Source organism: Poeciliopsis prolifica, unplaced genomic scaffold (assembly GCF_027474105.1).
Source record: "Poeciliopsis prolifica strain line A6 unplaced genomic scaffold, Auburn_PproV2 SCAFFOLD072, whole genome shotgun sequence".
NCBI classification, from domain to species: domain Eukaryota; kingdom Metazoa; phylum Chordata; class Actinopteri; order Cyprinodontiformes; family Poeciliidae; genus Poeciliopsis; species Poeciliopsis prolifica.
Window position 1 is genome coordinate 1,878,290 of NW_026562447.1, and position 22,130 is coordinate 1,900,419.

Genomic DNA, 22,130 nt, shown 5'->3' on the forward strand with positions numbered 1-22,130 from the left:
AAAGTACAAATTGAGTTCAGGGAAGGTTTCAGGAACGTTTTCTGTTTTAAGTGCCGTATTTTCTAGACTACAGGCGCATTTAAAAGCCTTCAATTTGATCAAAAACCAACAGTGCACCTTATAATCCAGAGCACCTTATATATTGTTCTGAAGTAAAAGAGAGCAATATATGAAATTAATTGATCCATATCAATTCTAATGAAATAATAAGGATTAATTGTGGTTGTGCTTACTGACGTTGAAATGATTTGTGTGGCTCACGGCGCTCAGTCAAAATGCTAAAAAATCATCTTTATTTTGCCAACAGAAATAATGTGTAGTTCCTATGAAAGATACTTTTGTAACTATTTTATTTTACAATTTTACAACCATTTTAAGGAAAAACTAACATACAAATACAGATACATATATACATAAAGAAGCAACTATTTGACTTTTCAGCCGTATCTGGTGTCGTGAAATTGGCCTCTGCACTACAAAAACAAAAGTTTCTAGTGCAAATATCTTAGTAAACTTGAAATAAGACAAAACTTTATTAGAATTGACCTTTCAAGAAGATATGAGAGCAAGTTTTAAGTAAGTGGACTTTTAATATTAATGAAAAAGTACTTGTTTCTTTGGCAGATTATTTAATTTACAACAAGGCAATCTTGTCGTATTATAAGTGAAATAAGGCTATGAGTATGGTGCCAACAATTGCATCATAACTATTAACTCAGAATAAAACTGCACATCTAATTTCTAATTTAGATTTTGAATCTAAATTAATTTTAAATCACTGTTCTTCAGCTGCACAGTTGTGAACTAGTCTGTGTTGCATCAAATCCCAGTGAAAAACATCTGCAGTTTGACAGTGTGAATTCTGTTCCTTTTCTAATTAGAAACTGAGCTCCAGCTATATTTACGTGCAGCAGTGTTTTTGTGTGTGCTGATAGAGAGTAAATGAGACAGAGAGGGCAAACAGAGAGCATTTTGACGTCAAAACGTTTGCTTCAGGCTGGGATTAGACCACATTTCCATTTTTTTTTTATGATGAAGGCGGAATAAATTGCTCCGGCTCTGAACAGGATTCCAAGCTTCTGCACCTCAGATGTACAAACACACACATGCAGAAAGCTCTGAGACATTTCAGGGGGCTGGAAGAACACAGCCAGCAGCCATCCAGGCCTTTAAAAGAGGTCAACTATCAGAAGTTACCCCGAACAGAGAGGCACGGACAGCTGCGCTTCGCTTTGGGCGCCGTCGAAAGAGCAAAGCCCAGACACCGGCGAGATAAGCTCTCTGGCCAAGAGGGGGCTTAACGCCGCCATCAGGCACGGCTCCTGATGCACACAACACACTCCATGGGATATCGCTTTCATAATGACATTCACAGCTTCAGGAAGTGTCACGTTTTCCCACTAAAGTGGCTGAGAGCTCCTTTAAATATACACTTACACACAAAACAGAGTCAGAGGAGCTCGAAATGTTCTCAAAGCGCTCATTAGCACAAAGTTCCTACATAGTTAAACAGGCATAGGAGCACATGGCAATTAACTTCTAGTATTCTCAAAGAGTAGCAAAGAAGAAGGATCTCAGAAGTGATCAAAAAGACGGATAATTAATTCTCAACTGAGACGTTTAAGATGATGCATTTTCCTTTTGATTCACCGTAAATGATTTAGCTGAATCATAACTGAAAACCCCTGAGCTGCGACAACAAATGAGAAGAAAATCATAAGAGGTCATCAAAAGATGACCTCTTATGCTTCCTTGATCAGGTTGAGATAGGGCTGTGGGTTTTACAAAACACATTCAACACAAATTTTGCACAAAATCAATCCTAGATAATGAGAATTTATTCTGATAGTTCTGTGTTCTTTCAGAATGAGCTGTTTAGGGCGTCTTCACGCTGCTGGCCACGCCCCCAAGTCAACGTTTACCACGACGTGTTAAAATGGCTACAAACAGATGCGCAATTATGTAACCGTTCATCTTTGAAAAGCAGAAGTGGAGACTCCTGCACAACCGACAAGAATGCCACAAGTAGTTTCTGGATGATGAGTAAACAACTAAACACTTGGCTTTTCCAGCAGCCATTTTAAAGCACATACAAAGGTAAAACCAGCTGACCAAACATGCTGGAGCTCCACCGGAGATGCTAGGTAACAACAAAATGTTTTTGAAATGGCTCATTTTCCAGAAACCAAAAAACGTATTGCCAAAAAGAACAGCTGAGAGTTTTTGTTTACCAGTAGCCATTGTACAGCACATACATAGATAAAATCAGCTGACCAAATATCGTAGAGCTCTGCTTGGATTGCTTGGTAATGGGCTGGGCTTTGCTGAGGTTGCTACATGAGAGGCAGTGTCTGCTGATTTGTGACGTTTTTGACTGATTTTTTCCAGACACTAAAATAAAACATAAAAGGGGCAGCATTATTCAGTATTATACATAATTTATGCAACATCAAATATTGTAATTTATCGCCTTGAAATCGGGCCTCTGTCTCTTTAAAAACTCTGTTTCTCTTTCTTAAACTCCACTTTCAGGACATGGCTTCTCTATATTAGCCCTTTAACCTTTTTTTTTACCAGCATTTCACTGAGCTCCTATAATGAGATCACTGCTAATTGCTGCTGGCTAGTCTGAAGGAGATGAGTGGAGGAGTGAAATGGGAATGTGACTCTGTATGGGGAAGCTTGGAGACCTGAAAGCTGCAGCTCCTTGGAGAAGTTGCGTCTCAAAGGCAGGGCTGTGCCCACTCAGGCGTTTTGAATTGCTATGGAGATTAAAGGGTTTCTCAAACATGCATGAAAGAAAAAAAACAACACTGCAGGTATGTTTTTGATGACATAATGTAAAGCTGAAAAAAAGGCCATTTTACACAATACTGCCCCGTTTTTAGAAGCAGAAGAAACCCAAATGGAAGAACAAAAACTTGCAAAATGTGAATTTGAAATAAAATCTCATGTAAAATGTAATGAACATGTTTTTTATAACATATTCAAGGAATAATAGTCACTTTTGACTCTTTTTGCATCTATATAAACCTGTAAAAACAGAGAATCAGTAAGAGGGCGCCTTTTTTAAGTAAAGCAAACATTATTTGTACAGCTGTGAAACCAAAAATGTTTTCACAAGTCCAACATGTTTAGAAAGACATACTGTAGCGATGCTCTCAGTATTTGTTCAGGACCAGCATAATAAATCTGTTTTAACTTAACTTGAATTAAAGAGCTGATCTGTTTGTGCACTCCTCTGTTTCCTTTATATCAAAGACCATTATCAACTCTGACACATAATTACAGCTCTGCTTAGATCGCAGCTGATAATTAGCAATTACCTTATTTCATGTACTCTGAACAGAAAACATTGCAGGAATCTTTCCAATTAGGATGCATCAACTCGTTTCTTTTCACCCAAACTGCAGAGATGAGATCAACGGGTTAAAAAGGCCACAGCTTGTTGTTACTCTCTACTTGACACGGGTCCCTTGAGGGGAGCCCTGCCCCACAACCACGCTGCGTTTCCAACAGCAGGGGAATTCCCGAGACGCCAAAAGGAGCGCTATTTTTACTCTACAAAACATGATCCGGCCCGGAGATGAAGCGCTGACTTATTTTTTTTCTTTCTGTTTCTGAATGAAAGCAGAGGAAACACCCGGGACAGGGAAAACTGTGAGAGAAACAAGTGTATGATTGTTCCTCGTTGCTGCACAACTGACACGTGTCACATCCACACAGGGGACAGTGGAGAGAAAAACAAACATTAGTGAGGACTGTCTAGAGATTATATGTACATGTACATTAACCAAAGAACTTTAATTCATCCTAAAGGGAAATTAAAGGTAGATTCACACCAGCCCCGTTTAATCTGCACTAATCAAACGATAGTCTGTTTCTCCAGAAAGTCCATTTGTGGTGGTGTGAATGTGCAATCAAACTCTGATGCGGTGGATTCACTGCAGTCCGCTTCAAACACACTCCAGCACATTTGATCAGCTGGTTTTACTGCTATATATACAGTAGCTGCTAGAAAAGACAAATGTTTTGCTGTTGACTTATTTGTAGTTGTTCTTTAACACATAGAAATATTTTAACTAATGTGACTGACACATAACAGGAAAAAGTTTAGTTTGATTTACACACAATGAGAAAAAAAGTTACACCTCTTTTTTGTAGTATGAGGAAATTGTTTGTTTCCATGTTATTTGTTAAAAAAACACACAATAACAACAATCAGAACATTTTGTTGCTCCAGAAAAGCCTTTGAGGGCGTAAATGATGATTTCTGATTGGTGGTTTCTGCTCCCTTTGTTCGGCAGTCGTTTTTCTGGCGGCTGCAGTAATCATTTATGTTGTGTGTCACTGCCTTTCACCGGCTCCGATTCCCCATGGCCCAACCACTTGTTCTGAGCAATAAGCTAATTGATTGAAACATTCATCATCATCCAGGACCATGTTCTGCCATGAGACGTGCCCAGAGGGCGGCCATGTCCCAAAAAGCTACAAAACACACTAATGAAAGTGCTGACAGTGAAAGATGGCAGCAAATGTTCACCTTCATCAGCACAAGTTTCCTTCTCAAACAGGAAATTCAGTTGCATTTGTAGATGATCGTTTTTGTGTTTGTTATTAACACAATTTGGTTATGAGACAGGCGTACAAACATTATCAAGGGAATTTTTATGCTTTCACTTAGCTAAATAAATGCAGTCAGTCTAACTTCATTAATTAGAATAGATTGCTTTTGACATGTAGGCTCCTGTAAATCAAACAAGAGTTATATTTTGTTTGCTGGGGGAAACTGTGATGTTAAAACCCAAACACAACTCGTAAAAACTGAATTTACATTTGTCAGATTAAAAGCACCTTTGGAAAACAACCTATAAGAGGGTATCAAACATATTTTTGAATGTTTTTTATTGGTTCATTAACTGGAAGCAAAAAATAATGATCTTTAACATACATAAAACCTTTAAAACTAATGTCTGTGGGAAAATAATCATTACAATGGGCTTAACTTGTGAGTTGAGCTTTAAAAATATACAGACTTTTCATTAATATTATAATTTACACTCACACATTATAATGGGTGGAAACAAAAGAGCAATTATACAACTCTTTGAATACCAGAAGTGGAGCTTCCTGCACAACCAACAACAATGCAGCAAGTGGTTTTTGGATGGCAAGTCAACAACAAAACTCTTGTCTTCTCCAGCAGCCATTGTACAGGGCATACAACTGTTGACCAAATGTGCTGGAGCTCTGCTAGGGTTGCTGGACAATGTGTATTGCTAAGTGAGGGGAAGTGCTTGCTGATTTGTGATGTGATTTTAAAGAGCTAATTTTCCAGACGCAAACAACAACACAAACACAGCTGGAATGATATTTTTAGCGCCTGAACTGCTTTTAGAAGCAGGAAAAAACAAAAAAGGAAGAACAAAATGAGAATTTTTGCATAACAGGTCCCATTTAAGTCTTTAAAAATCCTTCATGAAAAGCAGAAGTGGAGCCTCCTGCACAACAGAGATGCAAATTTGCCTGCACAAAAACTGCTGACATGCAAAAAGTCGCATTCATATAAAAATGTTCATTGGACAAAAGGGATTCTTACTTTTTAAACCAGTTTTAATGCTGTTTGAATCAAATGAAACATGGTGCATATCTTGAATTGAAGAGTTTATTCTTTTTAACAGTATGTAACAGAATCAGTAATGGTACATTATTATCAGTTTCCATCTCTACCCATCGCGGATGTGAAAAAAATTAACTTCAGATGTGTGATCAAAATTAAAACCGTAGCAGACCAGGTTGCATTTCCAGAAGGTAAGCCGTCTCTTACCACCTCTAACTTCCTAACAAGAAAGCTGTAACAGAGAGGGCGATAGCTTACTGTAATTCCTATTTGCACAGATGTGTAATTCATCTTTTGTTTATGGAACCGGCATGACACTAATGAGCGCTTGTGCACAAAGAAGCTGTCATACAGGGAAGATCGCAGGCTGCCGCGCGCTACGACCACAACAACGTCTTATCAGTCGAGCAAAGTTCAGATACACTCCTGCGCTGACAGCACACACAGATCGGTGTTTTTCAAACAAACATGCCATCAACTGTGTGTTTCCATCTTTACAACACACACACACACACACACACACACACACGGTCAAAAGCTACTCTTATTGAATATACACAGAGTGGAAGTACTCAGACAAAGAGTGATTAATTATTAATGGAGGCTCACTACCATACATTACAACACATGCATTATGAAGGAGTTTCATCTGCAGCGTGTCTGTGAAATCTATCAGTGTTCAAGAGGCTGAAGCTCGTTTCATTGGCTCACCTCATCTGGAAACGTTAATAAGCTTAAATAAGTCTAATATTTGGGTAACTGTTGGGTTTTCCGTCCATGGCACTGTCAAATCCTCACCTTATGATGAAATGTCAATCTTTAATTTCTGTATATTTCTCTTTAAATTTTTGGCCCAAACCAAATAAATCATTTCAGAAAAATGAAGCTCATAGCAGCTGTGGATAATGGAGGTGGAAGTATCACGCTTAACGCATTGTCCAATGCATAAACCAATATGTTTGCCTGTAAATAAATTATTTTCTCCCTTAGACATCAATATGTGACCATTTCTTATTTAAAGTGGTCAGACAGAAGAAAACCTTTATTGTTGTAGGCTAATAATTACATGAACAGGCTTCAACCTATTCATCTTTGAGTAAACTATGGCTTGTAAAGTAGTATTGTTTTTGCTTGGATAATTTATCAAATCAATAAATTTTTTTCCCAATATTACATATTTATTACCTTTATAGTCTCTCCTTGGTTAGTTATGTTTTCATATTTATTTATTTTTCTTCTGTGATGATAGGTTAAGTAAAAAAACAGCATGCTTTGGTTAAAAATCAAAGCACGCTTGATTTAAAATAAACAATGCTAAGCCACATACATTTCCTCTATTCTTACATCTCAGTTTCCACCTGCTAAATGTTTTACTTGGGTTTTATGTTCTGACCCTGGAAGCAGACTCTTGAGACTTGAGCCTCTTTTTGTTACTAATGGTTACAAACTTACTCTGCTTGTTTCGTGCAAGGTGGTGCATTCGGTGTCCACAAACAGAAACACATCATATTTCATCGCAGCGCGGCCTTGATGGAGGTAATAACTGAGACGGGTTGTTGCTGCCTATCACAAAACTTCATGAGGAATCATGACGTCTTTCTTCCCTACAACCTTTTTTTTTTTTTAAACAATCTTTAAAAATCTATAACGGAGAATGATGGAATGTTTTTTTTTTTATTTTGTTATGTCTGTAATGTTTGAAAGATGTTGAAGCAGTTTTGAGTTTAATCTGTTTTTGTTCAAGAATACTATTATGTCTTTTAATGTTTGCAAAGCATTTTTATTGTAATGTTTGGTGTGGACCCCAGGAAGAATAGTTTCTACTACAGTAGAACCAAATGGGAATTACAGCTGTTACGATTCCTCAAATGATTGGAGAAATTTCAATAATTCCTCGAGGAAAATTATCTGCCTCAAAGCTTTACTAAATTATGTTTTATTATTTAGCTGACTGTGTTCCAGGAGGGTGATTATTTATATTGCGCAGCGCTCTCACTGCCGCCAGAATTATTGACGAATGCTAAGTGTTAGCAGCATAACATCCAATTTTCAAGCCAGGTCCGGAGAATACGGAGGTATTTCATTGAGTTATAATCAAATCCAGGGTTTTGTCATTTTTCTGGGGGACTAATAAGAATCCTTAAAATAAGTGGTGCGATGCCTGGAGTACAGCAGACTTTCTTGCTTCCTGGTGGCCGATTCAGAGCAAACGGTGGTGAAGAGCGCAGCGGGTGTATTTATACCGGTGAGCAGATAAACTGAACACTGCGGGCTGCTGCGTTGTAATTGATGCTTGACATAAACTGCAGCTTTACAGATGAACCGGAAAATAAATTTCATATCATCCCAGTCTCAACAAATGGGTGGCGGAGCACATCATGGCCGCCACCCATAGATGAGTTTCTGAGTGTAACGAATAAAGGTGTCAAATTCCCATTGTTAACACAAAAACTATGGATGGCTGGGCAAGGTGAGAGTTCATCTATTAAATTTAATCCCTGGATCTGTATTATTAAATTGTATATAATTTCACATTTTTGTATAATTTATGTCCATGTTAACTTAAAAAGTGAGCTACTATTGTTAAAGGTTAATTTTCTGAACTACAGAAAAGTAATTGTTAGGAATGCTTAAATATTAAAAACTGGGCTGATATCCAACAGTTTATAGATATCAGCCCAGTTTATGGCAGTATTTACCAGTGCTTTATTTTATAAAATGTTTTATTCTATTATTCATCAGAATAACTGACAGAATACTCAATTACTCAAATGATTGTTCACAACGGCCCTGATGGGGATCCTTCAATAAACAAACTGCAGCTTAGCGGTTGCAACTTACAGACATTGATGGAAAACTCAGAGCGTACATCTGAGTTCATAAATTTAAAAAGACAGCCTTGTTACGTGTCAGCCAGCAGTAACGGTAACACTGAGAAGTAATCAGACCTCCATCCATTTTGTCACCAGTCATGCTGATTTACTGCTTTTCCTTTCAGAGCTTCTTGGGGTGGTGGGTGTATTACAGTTCACTTTCCAAAGCCAATCGATCCCTGTCTGGGCCTCGTGTCCGGTGCACTCACCTCCATAGTGCTCAGGTTGCATCGATGGGTTCCAGCAAACCAGCCGTCAGTAGAGCACTGGTCGATATCAACATCCTGCAGATTAACGTCCACCCGCACCACGCCCCTACAACACAGGAGGACATGACGCTCAAAGAGGGAACCGACGATCAATTCATTGACATTTAGCTGCATAACTATTGGCATACAACAAAACCTAACATACTTTCTTCTGGATTTTGAAAAAGTTACTGTGGAAAAGTTTCCTTAAAAGGCAGCAGATTAAAAAGTTAAGTTTGTTGAGTCGATCTCAGTTTCATTTTGGGTCATATCAAAAATCTGAATGTTCTTAAAGGGCTGGTTGTGCCAGAATGTATTGATAAAACCCATTAAACTGTTAAACATTCTGTAAGTGTTTCTTAAAATGAAATAATATTCATCATCTTTTCATATTGATCAGTTCAGCCAGGACTTTGTGATTATTTACCATATTTTTTATGATATTTGTGTTAATGTTTGATGTTAAATGTGACTTTTTATTAATCGTCTGATTGGTCATGGACTGACATCAAGTAAGGCTGAGGGAGCAGTCTCTTAGACCCAATGATCTGTTGATTTGATGTAAATTTTGAAGATAAAAACTGGACAGGCTTATTGATGTAATTTGGAGCATAGAGAGCCACATTTGCAGTGAAAAAGTGAACAACAGCAGTTGAAAATGTAACAAATGTTGTAAATTTGGTCCCAAATCAAACCAAGTACCAGACTGTCAGGTGTGCAAACTCCCATAAAGTGCGCTGCAAAATACAACAATCTTAAATAAATTTCTCTCTCAAATAACTTAAAATAACCAATTTAAGCCCTTAAATAAGCTCAGTGATACCAGTGAGCTATCATCTCTGATTCTGGCAAGTCTTTTCTCTGTTGGGGGAAGCTGTAACCCAACAAGAGTAAAAAGTTACTTTATTTACCTCTTTTATTATTTAAATATAATTAATGATGGCTGAAATGTACCCCTTTGACCTCAGCCCACACACTTGTGCTAAACTTAAAAATAAAGAACAGCTGGAGGCAAATCTGTGCCGACTCACAGCTTTGTGAAACTCTGGTTGTTCAACACATCTCTGCTGTTTCACGACATTTGAGATTTTTCCTTCACTTTCCAGATCATAATTTCTCTTCATGGAAAATTGCATACAGTAAAGACACTCATAATGAGAGGAAGGAAGATGATGGCAAGTAGCTTCCAGCAGAAATAAGACAGGAATTGACTAAGCATCTTGGTTGGCTGTTAAATATAGATGCACATAACTTCCCAGTACAAATTACCATCATGTTATTCATGTAGATTTCCAGTACAGCTGTAATAAGGACCAAAGCAGTTTTAGCAAAAATAATATAGATTTGTTTTAATAATGCATTTTGTCACCTTTTGCGTCAATAAAAGTGTATAATAGTTTCACAACACAGTAATGAACAGGAGTTATATACAATATATTCATCACCTGTAAAAAAAAAAATAATGTTGTATTAAGACTTTATCTACAACACTGTAATTATGCCACTGTACCGCAGCCATCCAACTGTTCAGGTCTAATACAGATAATGTTTTCATCCCATCATATTTCTTTGTTCATTCACACCAATCGCTTGTACTTCTCCCAGGACCATTAAGCCCCATTTGCTGATGCAGCAACAAAGCCATCCATTACCCACCAATAAAGAGAAGCACAAAGGTTGGGGGAAGAGACTGGATGTGACTCCTTCAAACTCAGAATCTCAGTTTCCCTCTCTAATGCTACTTAAATGTACATTTTTATGTCAAATAAAACAGTCTGGTCAAAGACAAATACAGCAAATATAGTAAACAATCACGTAACTTGTGTAGCATCTTCTCAATACGGAGGGATAAATAGTCAACAGTAAATGTCAGCTAGAAATAGTCCTTTCTGGATAAATCTTAGCTAAAAATATACTAAAAACTAAAAATATGTTGCAAAATCTGAGGCCAAAAGTGAAACTGAGGACTTTATGTTCTCCGCTACATGACAGCCATTTTTAAAAATATTTACCGGAAAAAGGAAACCCAAGATCAAGACAATATCTATGATTTCTACAGCTCAAAATATGTATGATTTGACAGCAAACACATTCACCTAAATGGTGATCAAATGTTTTTACAGTTTATGCCGTTGGGAGCTTTCAGCTGGACATGAAGTTGAGAACAATTTATCTCAGCTATTTAAATCAAGTTGGATGATAAGTAAGTAAAATGCTTTTCATGTTGGTATTGAATTAGTTTTTGATTCTGTTGAAATAGTGATGTTTGATAACAAACAAAGGTAGCCTCAATCAACCATCAATTAATATAAAAACATTGAATATACAAGATTAAACAGTCCTGTCAAGACCAATACACACACACACAGTTCCACAAATGCTGCTGCTTCGGGGTGTTCTCCAGGTATCCAGGAGCCTGGACACACCAGGCGAGTGCAAGCCTCTTTCTGTCTGTACTCTTAATAATAATTGCTGGTTTGGTCCTTCTTTGGGGCAAACTGCTGTGCTGCTGATTTAGCTGAGGAATTACTTCCCAGTTTTTGTATGTAATCCACCCAAACTTGAGGATTTGTTTCTGCTTCCATCTCCCTGGTGGTCTTTTTACACACAGACATATGGTGTGTAAAATAGCTTGTGAGAGAAGAGAGAGAAATAAAAGCGAACGTCTGCCGGGCAGGACACAGAGTTAATGGCTGAGAGAGTGGCAGAGGGGCTGGTAATCTGAGAGTGACGATGAGGAGCAGAGGCATCATGGTGGCCATCGAGGCCCATGGGCATAAAGACAGGATTACCACAGAGAGTCGGAGATACAGGCGCCCCAGGAAACGGAGAGTTCAGTCATTTCATACGCCATTTTTTGTGCGTTTAAAGGCCTGCACAGCGAAGAGAGACTGGCACCTTTTCTTTACCGTATTTTGTCCTGAAGTTGACTAAAACTGTTGAAAACATGGAACCAGCTCCACATAATTAGCTCCATCTTGCTATGATTTGTAAACATGATCCTGATAAGAGAGCTAATGAAAACTAGAAGTCACTTACAGAAAAGCTAACAATGAATCATCAGGAAGTTGGGGTAATTTCACAGTCAATGAGGAATGGAAAAAACTGAGGAGCTTAAATACTAAGGGAGAGGTGACAAAAAAAACAAAGTAGCTAATCAGAAGTAAGTAGAGGCAGCTAAGCAGAGAAGATGTGAAACAGCAAGGAAGGGAAAGATAAAAGATAAACTAAGCTACTGAGCTACTTTTAGAATGAGTTGTTTGCAGGCGCCTTGTCACTTTTAATCCAAATAAGGTCTTGCTGGTCATACCTTCAACTCACGATCAAATGGCTACAAATAGATGCGCAATTATACAACTGTACATCTTTGAAAAGCATTAGTAGAGCCTTCTGCACAACCGATAAGAACACAGCAGCTGGTTTCTGGAAAGTAAGCCAACAACAAAACAATTTTCATTTGTCATTTCCAGCAGCCATTGTAGAGAGGTAAATCCAGCTGACCTGACAGGACGGAGCTCAGCTAGGCAATAACGCAGTGCCGGTCGAGTGTGACATTTTATTTGTTTATTTCATTCATTTAGTTTGAAATGAACATGTCACATGTTGATAAACAAAAGTTTAGAATGAAAAGCAGCAGTTGTAAGAAAAAAATATAACATAGCCAAAGCCTTCTCTCAAATTTATCCTAAATTTTCACTGGATGTGAGTGAAAAAGCAGCCAAAATACAAAGAAAAGGTTTGAGAGACATTCATAATACTAAGAATAATTTATGAAAAGGATTAACAGCAGGTCTTTGTCTAAGATTTGAAAAAAATTATATACAGCTCTGAAAAAAATTAAGAGACAATTGAAAACCTCATGGTTATTCCACCATATATTGATTTTTGAACTCTTCCTGAGTTAAATCATTAGTATTGTTGTTCCTAAATGAACATGAACTTGTTTTCTTTGCAGTATTTAAGGCCTGAAAGCACTGAATCTTTTCTGTTATTTTGACCATTTCTCATTTTCTGAAAATAAATACTAAATTTTGGCTTTAAATTTCAGCAACATGTTGTCAGTAGTTCATAAAATAAAAGAACAATGTTCATTTTACTGAAATATAAACCTATAAAAAGTCAGATCAGAGAAACTGATACTTTTAAGTGCTATCTTAATTTTTTCCTGAAAAATATGAGTTCTGAATTAGTATGAATTTATAGTGAATTGTAATTTGAAAAGAAAAAAATGGTAAAACTTCCATTAAAAACAGAAATTGCATTTGCTCTACAGATTTAATCCCATGTTTTTAATGATGAAACATTAAGTTATTAGTTATTTCAACAAGAAATTAAGTATTTTTAACACTTGAAATAGTTATAATTACTCAAACTATTGTTGAAATAACTATGTAAGCGTTAAATTAATGCCAATTCTGACAAATAGACGCTGCAGAATTTGTTGTGTATGTCTAAGGAGCAACAGTCTAAAGAAGTTGATATTGATGCACAAAAGGAGAAATGTCAGCTAAGAATAATCCACCTTGTTCAAACCCAAACACATGTCCAAGAAAGACCTGAATGCACGCTCTATGGCCCGATAGGAACATGTCTGTCCTTTGAGAGCGGCCAGGTCTCTGCATTATGTCACGCAACGATCACAATGCGAGAGCCGGCTGGGTCTTCCCAATGAAAACGTCTCCTGTGTCTCTCCCTTGATGGAAATGCATTAAGTTGACAGGACGCGCCGGAGCTAATGCGAGTCAAGCCGCCGGGCACAATGCTGCTCGACTATGAGCATTTCAGTGCAGGCCGGGTCATTTTATTGAGTTCTGTCGCCGAGCATCAAAAGAGATGTGGCAGCCGCGGGGCGAAAGGAGCTGCGATTGAATGACAATAAAGACTGCTTCCATTTTGGTTCTTTCCATCTCACTTTCTGCATTCCTGATTTCAAAGGACAACAAAGTAAGGTGTTTTCTGAAATTCAGACAAAACGTGTTGCAGTTATAAAACAGTAAACTTAATTAACTTCACACATCCAAAAACATAAATGATAACTTTCAGAAATAGAAGTTCACATATATAGCTGCCTTTTCAGATTGTGCACATTTTCTAGTTCCATATGAGTCTTTACTGCTTCTGAAAACAGCTTTAAAAAAGCGCTAAAAAAAATCCTCCAGCTGTCTTTTTTGACAATAAGTTCATGTTTTTGGGCCGTTTCAAAAAGCTGCCATTTCCTAGCAACCACAGCAGAGCCCATCCTGTTCCCTTGCAACTCCAGCAAGTTAGTTTTACGTCCGTATCTACTGTACAATGGCTGCTGGAAAAGTCTTTTGTTGTTGATTTACCATTCAGAAACCACTTTGCTGCATTGGTGTTGGATGTGCAGGAGGCTCCACTAATGCCTAGTAACCCAAGCTGAGCTCCAACATGTTTGCTGACTGCTGGAGAAGACATGTTTGTCGTTGACTTAATTTCTAGAAAACAGTTGCTGTGTTCTTACCAGGTGTGCACAAGGCTCTACTAATGCTTTACAAAGGTGTACAGTTGTATAATTGTGCATTTGATGGCAGCCATTTTCACGTCCGAATGTAAACGCTGAGTTGAGGGGTGAGAGGCCAGCAATAACTTATTTGGGTTTAAAGTGACAAGATGCCCGAAAAGGAGCTATAGATAGAAAGAACTGAGCAGACTGAAATCTCATTTTCAGGACTAATTTTGTGGGGGGAAAAAGGCAATGACTGTTTTGTATCGCCCATAGACCTGCCCTAACCTGTTTAAGGAAACATAACAGGTTACTTACAACATGGAAACATTAAATAATTATTTATTTAAAACAAGCCTCTATATCTTGCTAAAAAGATACTTGTAAGTTACTTTTGACTTATTTCAAGTGCACTAACATATTAGCACTAGAAACTAGACCAAAAATACTTGGTAAGATTTTGTGGTTTTGCAGTGCAGAGGTTTTTCAGCAGGATGCAATGCTAACATTAGTTAGCATAGCCTACCCAAAGTACAGACATAAATCTAAATTGTTAAATCTGGTGTCCACATTACATTCTCCATCCAGTCAACAAGGCTTGAGCTATTTTGCAAATAAACTAAATCAATCCATGGGGTGAATTCAAATACTCAATTTATGTGAATAAAGCTAAAAAATTTTCCCCAGTTTCTCCAGTAACATCAAGCGCATACATCTCTGTGTTCGCAGCAGAAAGCCTGAGTGCTTCTATTTTCTGAAACTCTGACATTTAGAGGCTGAGGGCAACGCATCAACAGGCCACCTGACTGAGCCGCGGAGCCCCACTGACGTCAGGAGGATCACCTCGGGGGTCTTTAACCCCCGCTCGCTCCGAGGTCACGCTCACTTCAACTTCTCCTCTCATTCCTCTGTCCTCATTGGGTCAGAAAGCTAAAGTGGAATACTTCAGCAGGACTCTTGTTGCTATGCTTTGCTGCAGATCTTCACTGTTTCTCATCATGAAGCGCCTCGTTTTTTTAACACCTACACTGCTTCGGCTCGAGTTAGCATCAAGCTTGATCGCGTTTAGCCTCGGGAACTGTTGGGAGTTTCTTCCTATTTGTTTCTGGACGGTGTCCATGGAAGCAGATGCTGCCAGGTCCTCCTGGAGCTCATGGCCTCCCATCGAAGTCAAGCCGTCCAACTTTACAGCTGGTTTTACACACATATATGGAAGCAAAGCGAAGCCCTAATAATGAGAAATCTGCTGTCTGTTTAGAGCCCATTTAGCCTCTTGAAAAATCTCCATCATACGTCTGCATTTCTCAGTCAAATTCAATGAATTTCTCTTATTTTGCTGCTGCTTCTATGTGAGCTTCCCCTTCCTAAAGCAATTACAGCTTCTGCTGTGCAAGGTGAGTTTGAAGTCTGTTCACCACCTGCTGACTCATTTTTCTTCCTGTGCGTCTCCACTTTGTGTCTTCGGCATTGCATCTGAGCTCAGAGTGATCTGCCAATTAGGACGGCGCAGCATCACTCCACAAAATGTCTGAAACTCCAACAATACCATCAACACGTATACACACTAACAGCTTGAAAACATAGGCAGTTTTGTAGGAAGTTAGCAGGAAAAAGAGATAAAGCATGAGCAGTGTGATATCTTACACCTTCTCGGAAACAGCAGGTGGATTTAAAATAAGGGAAAAGTCTGGAGTCAGCACTCATTCCTTTATATCGGGGTTTCTGAAAGTTTCTGCAACTCAAAATTAAGACTTTTTAAGACCATATCTGAAATTTAAGACATGGTCACACTAGACGGTTTTTTTCAGCATAGAATGAATCATATGGGTTGGCAACAAAAGTGATCCAGAGATGAAGGTGAATGTTGTCCAACAAGACATACTACTGGCAGAAATGATGAAATAGACGACAGGAAGTGGTGCGAGGATGATGGGTTTTTTTTAAATCACTTATCACATCTGATTGCAAAATTTTGCTTTTTCAACATTAGTGGAATATCAACAAAGTTTAGTGCCTTTTTGTGCATCTGAGCATCTTTCAATGGTTCTTGGTGTAGTGCCACCACAGGTGAGGAGGGGAACAGGTTTTTCTTTTGATACAGTGAAGTGTGACAGCAAACCGCTAACTGGAAATGTAACAAATGTTACATTTTCTTCGCAAATTGAATCAAGTCTATGAGTCTATCAGGTGTGAAAACATCCTTTGTCATACAAGCTGTATGAAACAGTCAGAGAATTAATGCAATCAGAGAACGAGGACAGACAAAGTACTAAGAAGTCACCTTGCTTCTTGCAACATCATCACCTGAAACCGGAATCACTAAGAGGCTGGAAATACACATCGTCCGTGCAGAGCTGTTGTTCTACATCATTCATTATTAATTCATCCTGGTATTGATTGTGTATTTATCTGGAGGGAAAATGAGGAGAGCTGGTGTCTGAAGAAGCTACTGGCTAAACCAACCAGCGTTTTTCCCACTGATGCATCTGAAGGACGGCTGACAAACAAACAGAGAAATGAGACGTGACAGAAAGTATTCAGAAGAACAAAGGATTTCTTTGTGGCCCTCAAATGCTCCACTATTATTAAGAGAACACTTTAAGCCTATTTGAGGATGTAATTTGAATTTCAAAGCTGAGCATTAAATCAAGCTGTGAAGGTTTTCAGTGACGTGAAAACACCAACGAATGCATCGGCTCTAATGAACAGAGGACGGGAGGGAAGCATGCGATCGGTTTAATTCTAACTCCAGGTTCGGATTCGGCCCCAAAAACGCTGCAGACTCAGTTTGTTTGATTTTCACAGTCATTTTCTCACATCTGATGGACATTTTGGTTCATCAGCGATAAAAAACACAGATCAGCAAGAAGCAAAACATCCATCCAAACACCCAACTGTTAATCCATCCATCCATCTATTCATCCATCCATTGACCTTTCATACCTTCTTCTCTGTGTTCTGTATTTATACTTCATAGCTTTAAAAGACTATCCATCTTGAATTGTGAAATAAATATTAGCTTCAACCTGCCTAAGGCTCCAAAGGTAAATTAGCTTAGACGACCAAATATGACCAACTAAAGAACGGCAGTAATTAAGCAGCAATGCTTTGTTTGTTTGTTTTTAATACATAAAAACAAACAAACACAAGCTCATCAAAAGCATATCAAAAGCTCACCAAAGCTCATCATTATGAGCTTTCCCTCTGCAGGGCAATAAGAAACAGTACCAACTTAATTCTACAACCATTTAATTACTAATCGATGTTTGAATGTACTTGCATTCAGCATAACAAAATGTAAACCAGATTTTTTTTTCTTGGAGTGAAGTTTCAGATGCTAACAAAAGATGGGAGTGTGATCGCATTCATCACCTCAGGCGCTGCTTTGTGAATTTGCAATCAAATTGCTCCAGTCTAAACATGTAAAGCTGCTCTGAGAGGCTTCGGACTGGGATAATGTCTGCTATCTGATAGCCTATTACAGCGTAATCACCGCAGGTTTTGGTCTCATTTGCAATTAATGCTTGTGTCTGAGCAACCCGAGCGTATCAATTAAAGATCAAGTAAAAGCAGCACAACACAACAAGCCAATCACCAGCACATGTGGATTCTGAAAGGAAAAAAACAGCATTTTATAGCATAAAGGTGCAACCAAGGCGTTAAGAGTTGCCTCGTTTGTATTTGTCAGATTTTAGAAACAGCTTCTCATGGAGGGGGATGGAAAAAAAAAAAAGAAATGACACGCGACACTTCCTGTGCAGCAAAGCATCCAGACGAGTGAGTCTGAAAAATGAATTAGGGCCTGTAGCCAGAGGTTTTCCACCGCAGCTACATCCAGTAACATCAAGGTTATTTTTAGCATCCCGCCGCCTTGTCAGACTGGAGGAGAGGAGAAACCCCCTCCTGTAAGGAGAGGGAAGTCGGTGAGAGGCTGCGCGACTGGAGGGGGAATCAGCTCAGGGAAGACTCTCCAGATTCGGAAATGAAGTGCTGAATAAACCAATCTGAAGTCACATATTATTAATTTGTTTTAATTGGCGACATAGTGCTTCATGTTAGTTAATCATAAGAGAATAAAATGTTATCAAAACAGTTTAGTTATTTGGGATTCCTGCAAAATTGATGACTCAATCCAACTTTTCACCACTTTATAGTTACAGCATCAAATGGCTTCGATTCAACTGTTAATATTATGGGATTTATTCATTTTATCAAGACTTTATAACATTTTTTACCAGTATACAAAGTAATAAATCATAAATTTATTATGAAAATTGACTGGATGGATAAACTGACCTTTTTTTAAAACAGATGGAACTGGGGCTGAAGAGATTAATCGTGATTGATCAATTATTGAAATAATCAACTAATTTAGCAATCATTATACAGGCAAAAAAATGCTAATTATAAACACATTTACAAATATGTTCTTGCCAAACCTCCTCAATAGGCATAATTTTAGCACCACCTGGTTCAAATTACTATAAAAAATCTCTTAAGTTCCTTTCTATTCATTTGTTAATCAATTAATCCATAAAGTAATCAAGAGATCAGTCTTCCATAGTATTGTAGTGAAACAGGGCTGAACTTTTCACAGGATGATGTTAGAGGAATGTTTTTCTGCATCCTTTGCTCGGAATGATCAAGCACACACTAAAGGAATGTTCTGCATTTTAAAAGTTTCATTTTCTTATTAAAAAAATAAGTTAATTGGTTATTTATATGCATTTCTGCAAACAAATAACTCTGATGTCAAAAAATTAAATGTTAAAAATTTAATTAAAAAGAAAGAAATCCATTACTTTAACGGATTAATCGTCAAAGTAATGAATCGAAGCATCGAATAATGGTGGAATGGTTACAATGTTTGGATTTGCCAATTAAGCCCGGAAATTCTTACTTCTTCCATCCAGACTTAAACTTAAACTCTAGACTTTTCCAAGCTGAGTCGGAGCAGAACTGAGTCGAACATTATAACTAGACATGAATTGGACCTGTTGGCCCATAAATTACAGTAATTATACTCTATTAACAAACTGAAGTTAATTGTCGGCGTTTCTACCTGAACTCCGGGTCCAGGTTGGACTTCAGGCCGTAGAAAGCTGCGGACAGGGTCAGAAGCCAACGGGGGACAAAATTCCCATTTTCACACTCCAGGTAAGGCGCAGACCACTTGACATGCGTTCGGTCCGGGATGAAACTCTCGGCTCTTTCCGGTGGTCCGTCACCACCTTTACTCAGAACCCTTTTGTGGAACCTGGGCTCCTGCTTCTCCCTCATCCCGTGGTACCACTCGGTGTCCGCGGTGCGGTTGTGCAGATGGCGGCGCGCCATGCGGGGGAGATCTTGGAGCACAATCTCCCCGCCGGCCCTGGTGGCTTGGAGGAGCACCGGGGGCCCCGCAAACGACGCATCTCCGCCGAAAGTGACCAACGCCCGGTGGATCTTGGCGTCCCCTTCCAGGATGCTCCTCACCAGGGCTTGGTACCACTCCATGTCTCGCCGCAGGTTGTGCTCCCTGGACCTGTTGGCTTGCAGGATCATGGTGAGGAAGTTGGTTGCGTGCAGCACCGTCTCCAACACGCCGCTCATGGAGTAATGCGGGGTTTCGTGTGACCTTCCACGCAGCAGAGAGGTGAGCTCGTACTTTCTCGAGCAGTTGGCGTGGCTTAAGGTGGTCGAGTCCCCCGTGTGCAGGAAAGCCGTGACCACCCGGGGCAGATGCTCCTCCGCTTTCTCCCCGGGAACGAGGCGAGGCGCACGGAGGTGCGCCAGCCGAGCGCCCAGGTTCGCCTCCACCTCCCCGACGGCTGACCGGTCCGCGTCGAACCGGCTCGACCCGATCACAAAGCCCACATGCAGCAGCAACGAGAGCCGGAAAACAGCCATCTCCCCCTGCAGAAAGCGTCCACAGATGTCTGAAGAGGAAGCGGGGGGATTTTACAGCGTCGTCGGGCGGGCGTGATGTGAAGAATCGACCAAAACTGCTCCTCTAAACCATCGCATCACCACTTGTAGGATATTTCTGAAACACCTGCACCTCTATTGCTGGAATCAGGCAGATAGTCCTTCTTTTCTCTCTTGTCAGAGATGCCTCATGCAGCTTGTTGATGTTGAAGATCCCCCCTCAGTCTTGGCTCTGCTGTGCGGCGGATGTTCTCCCCCTGCGTGTGGGCTACATACACTGAATCAAAACGACACGGAAGGAAGGAGGGAGGGCTAGAGAAAGAGCCTTGTTGTTATTATATTTATATATTTCTTAAAAGTCAGGGAGCTCCTCACTTGGATGAGCAAAACGCACTCCGCCCTCTTCCGACCGCGGCAAACACCGAGCGGGCCTATGGAAGCCGGGGAGAACCGCGTCAGGATCCGAGCGCCCCCTCCAAGTCTTCCCGTCCGCCTCATAGGGCTCCGGGAGCGGCATCGGTCCGCCTATGGCCGCCGCTTCTGTCAATCACCGAGCCGCGTTTGGTGGAGCGGAGAGCCGCTGTCCAGGGTGCTGAGGCAGCCGGAGAGGAAAGCGCCTGATTTACTCCAAATGAGAACCGGATTTACACAGAGCTGGTGGTTATTTTTACTCAGTTACTTTCACTTGAGTAAAAATACATTTTTACGCTGTAGCCTACTTCTTTACTTTTACTTGAGTAACTTAATTATGAAGTATCCCTATTCATACTCAGAGCTGGGCAGAGTACCAAAAAATAGGCTACTCAACTATTTCAACATGTTTTTACTGAAGTAAAAATCAAGAGTAGCCGTCCAAGAAATTACTTTAGAGTAAAGAAGTATTTGGTAAAAAGTATACCCAAGTACTGAGTAATTGATTTAATATTTAAATATAAAATAGTACAAATACTCCTAAAAGTATTTTGTAATTATGTAAATATAACTGAGTCCATGTAATTAGTTTCTAACCAACTATATCTTGTATGTAAAGTTTCTCAATATTTACAAAAAACTGACATTAAATATGAACAACTTAAATAGTTTTTATGCCACAGCTAAACTAATACTAGCACTAGCTGCTAGCATGTCGCTTAGCCAGCTGCTAAACGTGTGAATAGATAAACTCCTTTTAAACATTAGTTTAAAAGTAGAACAAACTCCAGAAGATTATTTATCCTCTGTTCATTACTCAGCATAGAATCAAATGTAAAATCAGAATGTCAGCTTGTTGTTTCTGTTACTTTAAAAGCTAACTTTAGCTACATTAGCTCGCTGCTAGCATAAGTTAGAGAGCAATTTCAGTCATAGAATAGAAAATAGGTGATCATTTTTTTCTTTCTTACTGCGTTTTCCCTTCAGTAAGTTTGACACCTGAATTCATTAACAACTTTAAACTATTTAATGTAATTTATTACCCAAGATACAAGAAAAATTGACATTAAACATGTTTGCTGAATTAATCAGGGTTTGATAAAAACAAGCTATTCTCCTCATTGTCATTCTTTTTTGCTTCCTAGGTTCAGCTCTTAAATTTCATCCATCTTCCTTTTCCCCTGAGGGTGTTTGGGCCTGTCACGTCACGCTGTGTGGACCAGAAGCATCTCGTCCAGTGGTGAGAGAAGACAGGCGTGACGGAGGGTGGCAGAGCCCAGAGTCGACCCAAGTGCTCCGTGGAAAGATGGAAGATATTTCAAGTCAGACCTGGAAGATCTCTTGGCTTTTGTTTCTAAACACTTACATATCCTTAACAGGATACACTAATCCAAACAAACAATAATAATTGGCAACGAAAAGTGATTTCAAACCAATCATTGTCATAAATGGTCATATTATTGAAACTTAACCAATTTCAATAATAAACTCAACTTGACTGCATTTTTTGATAAATACGATCAATTGGACTAGATATGCTTTTATTTAATCAACTTTTTTCTTGTAAAGTCCCTTAAAATTCCAAACACACTAGTTAACACTAACAA

The 22,130-nt window shown here is 39.1% G+C and overlaps 1 protein-coding gene across 2 annotated transcripts in view; it reads right to left on the reverse strand.

The window, feature by feature from the left end:
• Window positions 1–20,297, reverse strand: part of gpr158a (G protein-coupled receptor 158a) — a 58,065-nt gene extending 37,768 nt beyond the window's left edge. For both annotated transcript variants that reach the window (XM_055020949.1, XM_055020948.1), the window contains exons 1-2: window positions 19,268–20,297; window positions 8,703–8,808 (exon numbers count right to left, since the gene is read on the reverse strand). In XM_055020949.1, coding sequence (XP_054876924.1) covers window positions 8,703–8,808; window positions 19,268–20,094 — 933 coding nt within the window. In that variant the 5' untranslated portion in view covers window positions 20,095–20,297. The remainder of the gene's footprint in view (window positions 1–8,702; window positions 8,809–19,267) is intronic.
• Between the last annotated feature and the right edge of the window lie 1,833 nt (window positions 20,298–22,130).